This window comes from Cyprinodon variegatus, unplaced genomic scaffold (assembly GCF_000732505.1).
Source record: "Cyprinodon variegatus isolate N-32 unplaced genomic scaffold, C_variegatus-1.0 Scaffold2, whole genome shotgun sequence".
NCBI lineage: Eukaryota > Metazoa > Chordata > Actinopteri > Cyprinodontiformes > Cyprinodontidae > Cyprinodon > Cyprinodon variegatus.
The window spans coordinates 3,044,779-3,059,003 of record NW_015150455.1 but is presented as its reverse complement, the minus strand read 5'-3'; the positions used below and the strand labels follow the sequence as shown (position 1 = coordinate 3,059,003).

Here is a 14,225-nt window from a genome sequence, read left to right as displayed (position 1 = left end):
AATCATCAGTGGTGTCCATTGTGTCAACAGGCATTCTAGCCATTTATCCTTCATACATTTTCAAATTAAACATAATATCTCAAAGCTTTAGATGTATTCTGTAAAATAAATAAATGAAAAATTAACTTCGCAAATCACTTCTGAATAAAATAATAACTGTAGGGGATCAGAAAGCCTTTTTTTTTTCTTTTTCAGTAACTGGACCCGTGTCAAAACTGCCCTCTCCAGGACATTAGAAAATATCAAACCTTTTCTTGCTCTGTTTTTAATCACTTAACCTGGGCCATTCATGATATACAAATTAACAACTTAGATAAAAGTGACCATATTTAGAGTTGTTTTTTTTAGATGCTATTGTGAAATTTCACATTAGATCTTAATGACATTTGTAGATATCATAAGGAGCTAGGAGGACATAACTGCTTACCAGTTACTAGGGTTGTCCAACTGTCTGTGAACAAGGGGTTACTCACAAATATTTATAGAAACAGATAAAATTGATCAATTTTACAAAATCTGAGAGGCTTTATTTTGAAACTCAGCATCAGATATGGATGACCATTGATGATAAGCATCTAGAGGTGCCTTAATGTCACCCTGAAGTCAAATTGGTGACCTGAAACATTGGGTTTATCAGAAATATTCACACTAACAGGGTTGACAGCAATTTAAATAAAATAGACATGTTTTACAGAGTTCGAAAGGCTTTAGTTTTGAAATTCCACATAAAACTTTCATAACCTCTGGTCAGAAGTGTCTAGGGGTGCCCCACTGCCACCCTGAAGTGAATTCAGTAATTTGAAACATGGAGATTCTTGGTGATATTCACAGAAACTTTTTTTTTTTTTTTTTTTTTTTTTTTTTTTTAAATCCCCAATTTTACAGATTTTGAAATGCTTTAATTTTCCCACATCAACCCTTTATCACCTTTGGAAAAAGCTGCTAAAGGTGTCCTACTGTCACCCTTAATTGAAATCAGTAACTGGAAACAAAGTTTTGGTTTAATAACAACTGAAACTTAGGTAAAATGCATCAGCATTCTAAAAGAAAGTGCACAAATTAACCGTGTAGAACACTAACTAAAATCTTTATCACATATCCATATTCACAGAAACACATAACAAATAATTTTTAGACCAGAATATGTGTGTATGTACTAGTTCTAGTTAATAAACGTTAAAATGATCGGTTTTACTTTGAAAGGTCCATGCCAGGGTTGGTACCGTATTTCATAGCGTATGCGTGACCAATAAAAGGCTGGCTTGACTTTCGTTTCCGATGCGGAGGCTGGCTGGACTTCAGTATTTCACCGAGGAAAGGACACGGTGTCAACAAGTAGGAGCAGCATGTGCAACGTGTGATGTGGACGGAGGTTCAGTCAATGGCTTCTGGAGTTTTATTTATGGAGTAAGCACGAACGTTACGAAATGGAGCCCTCAAAGATGAAGCCAGATGAATTAAGGGATAGATAGGTAGATAGATAGATTATTTATTTAGGGCATTCAGAACTAGGTATCTATAAGACCTCATATTTCATACCCTATTGGGTAAATACTCATGACGCGGTGATAATGAGCACATCTTGGGAGTAAAAGCGGCGGAGCGGCGGTCCTTATAATATTTGCTCGCTAGATGGCGCAAGTGATCCAGTTTCCATAGGATTAACGGCACATTGCAGATTGCATCGTCCTGTATTATAGTAAGCAACAACAAATCAACAAGATGTGAAATGGCATTCAAAGGCACAGCGGTCGATTCAAAGGTAGGAAGCAATAGATTGTGAGTGCTGCTGTTTGCGTACAATCCTTGTGCTGAAGTGTAGGGCTGGTTGTATGGACAGAGGGAATAATGCAACCCGTCCTGGTTTAGGATCATGCGACATATTTGAATGTTTTGATTCGTTCATCGGATCAGCAGCTGGCCAGCTGCTGCCAATGGGTTAGGATCCCTCTCTGCACAGCAACCTTTTAAAATGTGCATGCTCAGCTTCAGGTCAGATTGGCAGGAGGCATTGCTGACTGCTGGGATGTTGTTAATAAATAAGCCTTGTTTTTTCTGTCTTTCTCCACCACAGACCGTGCTGATCAATCTGCTGCTGTGTCTGCTCATATTTTATTCCCTTTTCTACATGATCGGGAGTGTTTGCTTCGGAGCTTTCAGGTAGTAGAAGCGTCACACGCATGCGTAAAACCACAAGCCCAACCTACTTAATATAGGCAGCTAAGCAGCAGTGAGGCTCCTGCATGCTCCCCTTTTTGCAAAAAAGACACATTTAATTAATCAGTTATTAAACAGGAAAAAAAGGAAATTAATCAATGTTAAAACAGGTTAGTAAAAAAAAAAAAACAACAACAGCAACAACAGCGTTTTAGTTAATTTAATATATGAGGTCTTTTTATGGATCTTTGCCTCACTTAACTCACGTTTTCCACAGCAGCATCTAAATGCCCTATTAGATTATTAATTTGGTGTTACATATGTATTACCAGTAGAAACCCCAATAAAGGTATGCCATTAACTAAAATAATCTAGTTCCCTAATATCACCCCTAAAATGAGAAATGAAAATAATAATAAAAAATAAAACTTTTCATTTGAATAATATTATTTTCAGTAGGAAAAAACAGTTTAGGGCCTTTGCTTTTAATATTGTACCATATACTTCTGATAAAGACTTAGACTTAGACAGATTTTATTTGTCATTTTGTTTACACCAGTTTAAAACAAAAAGAAATTTCGTTTGGAACAGCTCTCTGGAAAATTTCATCTTTTTTTTAAAAGTGCAGCCTTGAAAAAAAATATTGGAAAAGACATCACATAACTTTTTTGTGTGATAACTTACAAGGCTCAGGCATAAAGACAGTGGCGTTAACTAGCCATACATTTACGTTCAAATTAATTGTTCACTCGTCAATTCCACCTATTTTTATTCAGAATCCTCTACTATTTCAAAATATTGACAAATCCATATTTTATCAAGTTTCGGAGGGTTTTTAGAGAAACAGGCCCTCATCATCACAGATCCTCCACCTTACAGTAAGTGTGAGGTGATTTTTATTTTATTTTTTTCATTTTGAACCTTTTTTTCAGATCGGACCCATGTTGACTGTTGCTGAAAATCTAAGCATAAGCTGAAATAGATAAGATTTAAAAAAAAGTAAATACACAGCATTAACATTTAACGTAAAGGGAAAGTTAGATGTATTTTCGCCCCAGATATGTGTTTTTTTAACAATTATTTCTTAACATATCTCTTAACAAAAAGAAAACAATTTTCCCCACCTGATAAATGTTCTATAATATGATTTCATTTCGTATTTTTTCCACCTAAGATTATGACATAGTAATAAAAGCTTAATAATATAGGGTAGGACTAAATGCGGCTTTCCTTTTATCTCATTAAAGATGGATTTTTATGTTAAGGTAGTCATAATACTATGGGATATTATGTTTAATTTAATTTCATCCCAGTTTCTAAATATTGTAATTTATTTTATTAAGTTCTCCACAAAATTAAAGAAAAATTGACTTTGTCAACACGGACAAGAAAGAAAGAAAAAAAATCTGTTTGAACAGAAAATTCTTTTTTTTTTTTTTTAAGATATAGTTTCCTTTTAAATTTGAATTATTTTTTGTGGCAAACATAAGCATCATATTTTTAAAATTATTTTTCCTATTTTTGTTATTGGTCTACCCTTATTACATATTGCAATTTAACAAAAGTCAGTATGGATTAAAAACAATAATCTCAAAAATAGTAAACAAATAACAGGGTATAATAAATAAAAGTAATGTGAAATTGAAAACAAGCAAATAAGATCCTTCTGGAATCACTCATACATTGTCCATATTTCCCAGTCTTTTGCAAGTTTTTATTCTTTTGTGTTAATCGTGTGAGTCTTTCCATTATTTATATATATATATATTTAAGAGTTATCAAAAGCCATTTATAAAGTAGAGTGTTTATTGTAAAATACTCTACATACTGAGATCTATTTTGAGTTTACTGTAGATGATAAAAACAGAAGACTTTCACTCTTAATGTTTCCTCATAGATTGGATCAATTTGACGGGCTGATTCCTTTTGATTTCAAAACTGAACCTGCTGAGTCCAACTCCAAATACCTGGGTGGGCACATGACATGAGGCCAGTATGATCATCTACGGCCCTGAGGGTCCGATTTGTATACATGATGGATTTCATCACTTTTCTTCTCTCCTCCAGTCAACCTTCTCTCCTTGGAGCTCACATACTTCTGTAGTGGTATTCTGTTTGCTGCGGTGGTGAGGAGGAGGGTTTGGGACTATGCCCTCACCGTCACACTTCTCCATGTAATAATCACCAGCCTGGGTGAGCAAGAACCCTAAACTACATCTACCTGTTTGCACACCTGAATCCCAAAACCTGTAGTGTGATGGCATGTTTTGCTTCTACTTTGCAGTGATGTTAGAGTTTCCTACAGTATGGCAGTGGTGGCTGGCTTTAGGTGAGAGCAACAAATTAATCAAATGATAAAAACCTCCCGCCTCAGTGTTGTTTATTCATTTTCTGTCTTACTTTCTCCACAGGAAGCGGCTTGTTTCTGATGATTTGTAACGGTCAACTGATAGCTTACTTCACATGCCAAAGCGAGCAGAGCTATGCCACCTTCAGCTACTACTGACAAGCCAGAAAAGCAGCTAATTAGTTTACAATCAAAAAAGTTAATCTATCATTTGTATTCATCCTGTTGACTTTGGGACACCAGTTGATTTAACTGAAATAGAAAACCTAAGAATTTTTTTTTTTTTTTTTTTTTTTACAAATTACTACTTATATAAACTTTCTGTTTCCACACGACGACATTCCAGACATTTACGCAACCATAAGTGTTTGTAATCAACCCGTTTTTCTTGTTAGAGACAAAAATACTTTTTTTTTTCCTAAGCAACTCACTAAAAGTCTGCAGCAATATGTGGGGAGAAAGGCAGCTTTATATTTTGTGCTTATAGTTCAGTCATTGTATCTTTTTCTCAAGTATCTAAATATACATTTCAACAGTTTACAATATTGCATAGGAGTGCAATATTTTCTGCCTCTCATAAAAAAAAAAATGATACACAGATTCAAAAATGGCAAAACACTATTTCTTGCAATTTAGATTATTGTAGCTACAGGTAAACAAATCCCCAAATTGCTTATTTTCAATAACAACCCACAGGTGATCTACAGGGCTCACATCAAGGTAGTTCACTGACCAGACAGGAACAACATGGTCATCAAACCAGCTTTTGATTCTCTAGGTAGTGAGAGCAGACGTTTATCAGAAAAGAAAATCAGCATCTCCACAGCAGAGAGAAGCATGAATTGTGCATAAATTTTCTGATAAATGGCTGCATGATTCACTGATAATTTCCTCTTTACCTGTAAGCAATACGCATCACAGTTATAAGAAACAAAAAGGAAACAGCTGGCAAACATGTTGCACTTTAACACATATTTTTTTATTGCACCTGTAATTAAAAGGACCTCAACAATGAAAAAAAGTTTGCCATAACCCAATACCAGTAAAGTACCAGTTTAGTCCTTGCCTAGAAAAGCCAAAGGAAGCTGCTGACACTAACTCTGATTTAGGAGTGACTTTACAACAGGATATGATGAAGAGTTGTAGCTCCTGTCCTTCATACTGTCTATCTGTGGTGGTCCTTTTGAGGCTGATTCCAGTTGCAGCTCAGTCTTTAAATATTCCCCAAATTCTTAAATGAGCTTTTCTGCACGACCACCATTCAAGTGCACATAATCTATCTTGCACTAAATATTGTATTGATACACTTGGACGCAGCAGTATGGAAGCAGCTAACCTCTTTAACAATCCTTATCGGGTTACACCTCTGGAGGTCAGTTGTCTTCCCCATGACTGTGTAGACCATGCAGGTCCGTCCTTTTATCAAAGTTAGTTGTGTGGAGGCAGGAAAACATCATCATGCTGGACAATAGTTGAAGACCCCTGGTATAAACTATGGCATTTCTGTGCTGAAAATGATTTTTATTGGTCTTTTATTTTTGTATTTTATCTAACTGCAAGTCATAGTCATCCGAAAGAGTATCCCCTTGTGTGATAAATCTGTTTCAATTTCTGAAACAGCTGAACTCTTTTGTCACAACCCAAAGTAGATCCTGTTTGTATTTGTTCTAAGAATAGCATTGAATTGTTTTTCCATAAATGCTGGAGCTGTCTCTATTTTGCTTATCATGTATTCTGCTTCCGTCTCAAAGTATTCAGTGTTAAGAAAGCCAGTAAGATATGCTGTATTAAGTGAATGTATTTGCAAAATGGGATCTGTGCAATCAAAACTATAAACATATTTTAAAAATAAACCTGTTTAGACCTGCGTTCTTGTTATCCCTGTATACGAACCCTCTGTGGTTCAAGTTACATAAAAGATATTTGAAACATTAACCTGACTTTAACCAATAAGCAACTCAAAAATTTAACAAATGTCACAATTTATTTAATTGCAATTAATAAAACATGCCATTTTAGGGCATATGTATTCTGTACAGGTACAAAAAAGGACAATCCAATAAATAAAATATAACTTAGTTAATATTTAAACCATCATGCTCCCAGAGGATGTGGTGGCATTATGAAACTGCCTCTGCTGCCATGTACTCCGCCGGGTTCATGAAGGAGAATCCAGGAAATGTTGCGCTGGCTGCAGCTGCTTCTACCCTCTCGTTCACGGGGACAGGGACAGGCTGCTGCGTAAACTCAGGAGCGATGTAGCACACGTCACAAGGACCCGACTAGAAAAGAGAAAAAGAATCAAACCTGCACCTTACAGATAGAAGTTCTGTTCATTCTCTGAATTCTTCATACCACTCTAGGGATGAACGGAGGCCTCAGTTTTCTGGCTACCAGGTCGTCCCAGTTGATGGAAGCAAAGAAGTGATGCCCCTTCAGCTCCTCCTGAAAACACAACAGACATGAGCTCCTGTTGAGCTGCGCCTTTTTACACACTGTTATTTCTCTATGTTCTGTTTGCACACTTACAACGTCGAGCCTCTGGCCTAACCGCTTGGAAATGTTTCTTTCTAACAACCCCTTTAATAGGGAATGGGCACCTTTAGACAGGCCGCTGGGCAGCCGCAGTGGAGCGTAGAGGATATTTTCCAACATCTCCAGTCTGCTGCGGCTGTAAAATGGAGGCTGGAAAGAGAAAACAGGATGATAGGGTAAGATCAAAAGGCAGAGGAGGGAAGTGAACCCCACGCCCACCCTGAGGCACTTTAACCCAATGAGACTGACCAGTCCAGACAGCATCTCAAACAGCACAGCTCCAAGTCCCCACCAGTCCACTGCTGGGCTGTATGGCTGGCCCAGCAGAACCTCTGGAGCCAGATACTCTGGGGTCCCACAGAAGGTGTGAGTCATCCCACCAACAGCAACTCCTTCTTTACAAAGACCAAAGTCTGTCAGCATCACGTGACCCTCGCTGTCCAGTAGGATGTTTTCGGGTTTGAGGTCTCTGTACAGAAATACATACAGATGAGATGTGTATCCAGTCTACAACTAGGAGAAGAATTTAAAACTCTGAAGGTAATTATCCTAAAAATTATTAAGTAACCCAACATTTATCAGGCAAGAAGTTATTATCATTAGGCTCAATTATTCAGTAATTTATGTTTTTTTCATTCAAAAATTATATTGATATATAATTTTGGAAAAATACTTAAGCTGTTTTTATTTTTTCATGTTCTGTTCTAATCAAAACATTCCAGCAATATTTCACTTTTACTAAAATACAAAGTCCTTGATAGAAGGCATCCATTTCCCTGAACAAGTTCTTCAGACTAAACTATAGTTCATATAAGGACACAATAACCATTTAGGTAACTTATTTGGCAAATTAATTGGTTTAAAATAAAAAAAAACTGTTTTACATTAACAACGACTGACCTAAAATCAGGGATTTATGTGGATCTATATTCCTACCAAGTATATCTGGTACATTAGCTACCATTTGGTTGATTTGGTCACAGGTGGGTAGAATACCCAAAATTTGAACTAACTAAAAAAAATAAATGGATAAAATAAAATTTAAAAAAAGTCACAGGTAAAAGTAAAAAACTATTTGTAAAAATGCTGCTCAAGTACTGAGTAACTGATTACGTCTGATTCACTATTGCGTGCAAAATTTGTAAAGTTATGTCCAGGTTCTGAAATTTGAAAGATCCCAATTCCCTATAACTTTGCATTTAGCATCAAATAATACTATAATAATATGATTATAAAACAAATAAATACCATGATTGATAATAAATCTAGGCAAAAGAAACACTTTATTTTCTACTTTAAAATGAAGAAAGCTAGTCCTCCCAGTAGGTAATGTATACATGTTATTACAGTTTCAAATACCTCCAGTAATATTTATCCTTTAATATCCAGGTCGATCAGATATTGAGTTAACTTTTTGCAGCGAAAAAGGAACACTAATTTAACACAAACCATAACTGTATATCATTGTATGGAGTGCTTTTATTTAAAACAGACGACAAGTTACTCACAAAGGATAGAGAGACCAAACACTCAAAAAGATATTATTCATAGTAAAAACTATGATGCATTAAAACTACTCCTAAATATATATTATTGTCAAAAAATTTGTAAAGTTAATGTAACTAGTTACTACCCAACTGTCCTTTTACTTATTTTTATAATTCATAAAATTCTAATATTTATTTCATATCTGTTTTTAACTGTTTTCTCACCTGTAAACGATGCTCAAAGAGTGAAGGTAGCCGAGTGCAGCTGCTATCTCTGCTGCATAGAAAGCAGCTCGGGGCTCTGAAAATGAACCCTCTCTCTGCAGGTGGTAGAACAGCTGAAAGAAAGGGTTTAACAAACAGACATGAAGGCTCCCTGCACATTTTCAGACAGAGTTTGTACATTGGATTACTTGAATCCACATACCTCCCCTCCATTTACAAAGTCCAGGACAAAGTAAAGAGTCTTTGGTGTCTGGAAGGAGAAATGGAGCCCAACCAGGAATGGATGTTTTAGTCCCTTCAGGAGTACATTTCTTTCAACCATCACATGCCTTTGCTGCAGACACATAACCAATTAGATAAACAAGCAGGCATCAAGATGGAAAAATATACACCATAAAACAAAAAGACAAACCTCTTCCCTCTGGATGATCATCTGCTTGTCCAGAACTTTAACTGCGTAGTAACCTCCATGTTTCCTGTGTCTTGCCAGCAACACCTGTTATATACGTCATTTCAGTTATTATTGCCAAACTTTCATAAATAAAAAAATAGGTAAATGGATAAAAATACCTTTCCAAAGCTTCCTGTGCCAATAACTTTGAGGTAGTCAAAGTCTGATGGGTTCACCCTGATTAAGACATTGGCAGAAGATAGTTGTAAGAAACAAGAAATCAATGAATTCTTCGTAGAAGTGTATACAGATAATCTGATAATAAAACAAAATTAAACCACAAGATAAAATAACAGTTTTTGTTATTCTAAGAAAAACATTATAATACTAATCCCATAACCTGTGATGTGGGCTCACAAGGTTAGGAGACAGTTAGGGGACCTTCACTGCGCCTCTAAATTGACTAAAAGAAAGGGTTTCTCTATAACAGTTATTTTATTAAGAATACTGCTTTCAGAGGGGCTTGACTCACTTTGACGTTTCTGTGTTCACTGGCCTCTGAAACAAAATAAGACACAGAAGAGGGTGGGGGTTAGAAGGCGGGGTTGGGTTTCATTCCCTGTCTACACCACAGCAGTGTCTTCTAAAATGATCTGAACTCACTGAATCAGCCTTTTCCTCCTTGCGTCTCCTACATTTGTTTTGTCTCTTCAGTAGTTTCTGGGTATCCAAGCTTTAATAAGGAAGTCAAGCAGACATTGGCTTACATTCTGATTTAAATAGCAGGACAAAAAAAAAAAAAAAAAAAAAAAAAAAAAAAAAAAAAAAAAAAAAACAACAACAAAATTATATATATATATATATATATATATATGTATTTTTTAACTTACTTTTTGCAGGGTTTCTGTGTGGAAACAATTTTGTGTAAGAAATCGCTGAAGCCCACTTTTTTCTCTTTCAGCACATCTGTAGGACAGAGGGAGGAGAAAGTCAATGACGTCAGATCAAACGAGCTGAATGAAATCTGTTGGTGTCACTGAGGTCACATAAGCATAAATCCAAATTTAATAGTTTTTTGGAAATGCAAAATAATATAAGAACACAATTTTGTACTAAACTATTGTGTTAGTAATATAAGAAGTAACAAGCATTGTACTTAAGTTATACAATAATATTTTACATTTTCTTTTCCTACGCAACTGGTCAAATTTAAGCACTTTTTTCTTTTAATTAGCTTTTAAAAACTGTCCTACCTGATATAAATGAGACAAGCCCCTTCATTTTGGCATAAGTCATCGGTCGTTCTTCAGTCAGAGTCATCAGGAGGAAATTTTATTAGAAAATAAAATTCCACAGAGAACAGCAGCTGGTCTGATTAGACCATGCGGAGTAAACTGGACCCTCTGAAACTTCACTGACTCTGCTGCTCAATTTAACACCGTTGACGCACTATGCGGTGCGTTCAAGCTCCCTCGGATATTTGATAAAAACAGCATGTGTGGCTTGTCACGAGCGTCGCTCAGCTATTATCTGAAGAATGTATTTCTACAAATGGTTCATGGGTTTCATAAACGTTGTTTAAACTTTTTAGGACTAGTGAACTTTGATTTTCTTATTAGTTATTGAGTTTTGAAGAGGACAGCTTCTATAGTAGTGCTTACTACAGATCCTATGCAGTTACTGTAAAGTATCCAGGCACATGGAGGGGGTGCAAGGTCCATGACTGGAAGAGAGCCAGAGCACATCCAGATTTGCATGTCTAGGACTAGGGGTTAGCTGTCTACTGACAAAACTACCATATCGCCTTTTGGTTAACAAAGAGTCCTTTACATTCCTTTGGATGAACTTTGGTATTTTTTTTTTTTTTTTTTGCTGAATTGCTTTGGAGTTTGACAGATTTTTAAAGCATGAAAGGCCTGATATAGTTTAGGATACAAAACTTTCTCTTCTTTTGAGCCAGAGTTGAAGTTATCAGTGTGCTTCAGAGCATTGCCCTGTTGCTTATTTCATGTTTTCTTAACCCTTTATAGGACACTCAGCGAAATACTTTGAAAATCAAAAATTTCAGCCAATAGTGTTACTGGAATCCAGGACCAGACCTTATTACCTTTGTTACATTAAAAAAATATGGATATTTTGATAGCAAAAATTAATATCAATTTAATAGCAGGAAACGCCAACTTGCCCCTATATATTAAGAACAATAACAAAAGTTCTTCTATAAGAAATTCATTAAAAAAACACTCAGGGTGAAAGGAACACATTTTTTTGGTCCAACATAACCTTAGAGGCATTAATGCTTATACTGGCACTGACATTTGGTACTTTATACCTAAATACAATTGATAACTAGGCTTATTAAGTTCTTTACTTTACTTTTTAACTTTTCAGTTAGCTTGTTACCTTTTTTTCTTGAATTGTTAACTTTTATTTTTAAACTTAATTTCCAGTAGGTAATCTAAATGGTCAAATGCCAAAATAAGATGTACAGCCATGTAGGCGGATCTTTGCTGAATGGCTGGATATAGATCTAGTGCTTCTAGACCTCACTGCGGGACAGGGGGGACTCCATTAGTAAGGCAAGTGATCAAAAATGGTAACTTGCCATATAAAGGGTTAAGCTCAGGGTCACAAACTGATGGCCAGACATTCCCCCCAGCATTAACTTAAAGAGTACAAAATGGCAGGTTATTGAGCAACAGAAATGTAACCTGACACACTTCCACCTCTTGGTATTACCTCGAGGGTGATTCTAAGTTGTGCTTTTATGACGTTACTTTTCATCTAGAAATAACAGGATGAAAGATTTCCACAGTTTCACTTTAGTCTGGTCAGAAACTTTCAAAAATAATCAGGATGGTTTGGTAAAAGTGAAATAGGCCTTTGTGTTGTTTTTGTCCACAGTGGTTTTGGCCTTTTAGCTCTTCAGTATATGCTTTTTTTACCCATTCTCTTTTCTTTTTTTTTATTAGGCCTACAATGCTTTAGATTGAGAGATACACAAATTTCCCATACATTATCCGGTTGATGTTTATTGGCTGTAAATAAATTCCTGAAACCTCAAGATGGCTGAAAAAGAATAGCCTTAAATGTTGCTTTTTCCCTTTTGCATGGAAAATGTCAAAATTATCAATTACATCAATCTCTTGGATTAATCAGGCATGAGTGTGATAAGTGAAATTTAATCACAAGACATTAAATCCAAAGGAATCATTGTTTTTATTTTTCATACTACATTTAATTTGATGATCTGACCTCAAAACTCTAAAGAAATGCATTTTCTAAAGATCTCCACAAAAGACAAGTGGCTATAAAAATGCCACTCAATTCAAAGTGTGGAAGCACACTGCATACCTCCAGGAAGTCAAGCGGGTAGCAGTACTGATAGGAGCACGTGCTGCGACCATGTGTTGCCCTAATTTTACAGTTAGGTTCAGCTTTTTTTGATCTGCTCCTCAGTTTACCAATGTACCTACGTTTAGGGCTATTTTTGCTTCCTGGAAACCGTACTGTGTGTAAATTCCTGACAGAGCTCTAGACATTTGTCATCGAGGGTCGTGTCATTGCTGACCCAGTTTTAAGACCCTGATACAGTCTGGAGACTGTAAACCAGTAACAGCAGTTACTCTGACTGGACTAATCTTTTCTCACTACTCAGAGAGTGAATGTACTCTATAGCACGTAAATACAGCAGGATTTAATTCATTTGAAAAATGTTCATATGATTTGAAAGATTTAAGGTAAAAAATCACCATTTTAAGCAAACAAATTTGTATGTAAATAATAATACATTTCATTTAGTGGCTTCCAGGACACCCAATGACACTGTAAAACAGTCAGCTATACAAACTATCATACAATATACACTATATTAAAAGCAGTGGAGGCAGGCAGCGGAGGTTTGCAGTCTGGAACAGATGAGATTTTAGCCTTGATTTCTACAGAGGTAAAGTTTCAACATAACAAATATCAGATGGGAGTGAATTCCAGAGTTTGGGAGCAGAGCAGGAAAAAAGACCTGCTCCCCATGGTGAGGAGGGGGGCTGGAGGCTCAACAAGGTGGATGAAAGAGGAAGATCTAATGAGGGGGTAGTAATCTGAAGGGGAACTGAGAGGTATGGGGGAGCATATGGATAACCTTGAAAGCAAACGGGAGGATTGTGAACTCGATTCTGAAGCTGATAGGAAACCCGTGAAGGTATTTCAGGACTGGGGTGATATGATGGAATGAGGGGGTTTATAACTAATTGAGCTGCTGATTTCTAGACCAACTGAAGCTTATGGAGGGATTTCTAAGGAAGACTAAAAAGAAGAAAGTTGCAGCAATCATTGCATGACCAGGCTATGGACGACAACGGTAGCAGACGGTGGGGAATGAGAGGGACGAAGACAACGACTGTTTCAGAGGTGAAAACAGGCAGAGCGGCTGATGTTATTAATGTGATACTGTAGTTGAATGACAGAGTGTTATCCAGGATGACATCAAGAGGAGAGGGAGAGGCTGTAGAAGTGATCAGCTTCTGTGGTTCAATCGTCTTGTAGAGCTCACCATCTGTATTTAAACTCACTGGTTTTTGTTTAGATTTACATAGATTCTTTTTTAAAACCACATTTTTTTTTTTGTGCTCTCTTTCTGTTGCACCATTACACTGCCTTTTCTTCACCCGGGCTTCTTGACCAGTTTCAATTATAAATCCTATAGAATTTGTTTCTTTAAAAAAATAAAAATAAAAACTCCTTTCTTTGCCAAAGGTACTCTCTGTATTTGCTTGATCTTCAGCGCAGGAGACTGATCATTAGGAATTTAGGGATATTTGCACCTAAGATTCTTCAAATGCCACAAATTGTGAGGACATCTCTTGTCTGCAGATGACCGCCGAAATGTTCTGAACAATGGCTAGGACAATCTAAAACATTTTTTTCCTGTCAAAACGTTGTATTGTTGTTTTGGATGCATGGGTGGACTTAATGTCTGGTGCTGGATATAAAGATATAATTTTCTTTCAGTCACAAAAAACACAACTGTTGTAGGTAAATGTTGAAAACATTTAATATATACGACTAAACAAAAAAGCAGAATGCC

At 36.2% G+C, this 14,225-nt stretch overlaps 2 protein-coding genes across 2 annotated transcripts; one reads left to right on the top strand and one right to left on the bottom strand.

Moving 5' to 3' along the window:
- Nucleotides 1-1,352: 1,352 nt before the first annotated feature.
- LOC107081698 (transmembrane protein 244-like) lies at nucleotides 1,353-6,328 on the top strand. Its single transcript, XM_015369894.1, has 6 exons — nucleotides 1,353-1,762; nucleotides 2,075-2,160; nucleotides 4,055-4,128; nucleotides 4,225-4,350; nucleotides 4,442-4,486; nucleotides 4,569-6,328. Exons 1-6 carry the CDS (start codon nucleotides 1,730-1,732, stop codon nucleotides 4,661-4,663), a joined length of 459 nt encoding a protein of 152 aa, XP_015225380.1. The 5' UTR covers nucleotides 1,353-1,729; the 3' UTR covers nucleotides 4,664-6,328.
- Nucleotides 6,329-6,485: 157 nt separating this feature from the next.
- On the bottom strand, nucleotides 6,486-10,538 carry LOC107081636 (serine/threonine-protein kinase Sgk1-like). The gene is made up of 12 exons (XM_015369807.1): nucleotides 10,396-10,538; nucleotides 10,033-10,108; nucleotides 9,806-9,875; nucleotides 9,675-9,700; nucleotides 9,322-9,379; nucleotides 9,164-9,247; nucleotides 8,954-9,085; nucleotides 8,752-8,864; nucleotides 7,289-7,508; nucleotides 7,034-7,189; nucleotides 6,860-6,949; nucleotides 6,486-6,786 (listed from the first exon to the last, which is right to left on the bottom strand). The coding sequence occupies exons 1-12, from the start codon at nucleotides 10,460-10,462 to the stop codon at nucleotides 6,625-6,627; spliced, it is 1,254 nt and encodes a 417-aa protein (XP_015225293.1). The 5' UTR covers nucleotides 10,463-10,538; the 3' UTR covers nucleotides 6,486-6,624.
- Nucleotides 10,539-14,225: the final 3,687 nt, after the last annotated feature.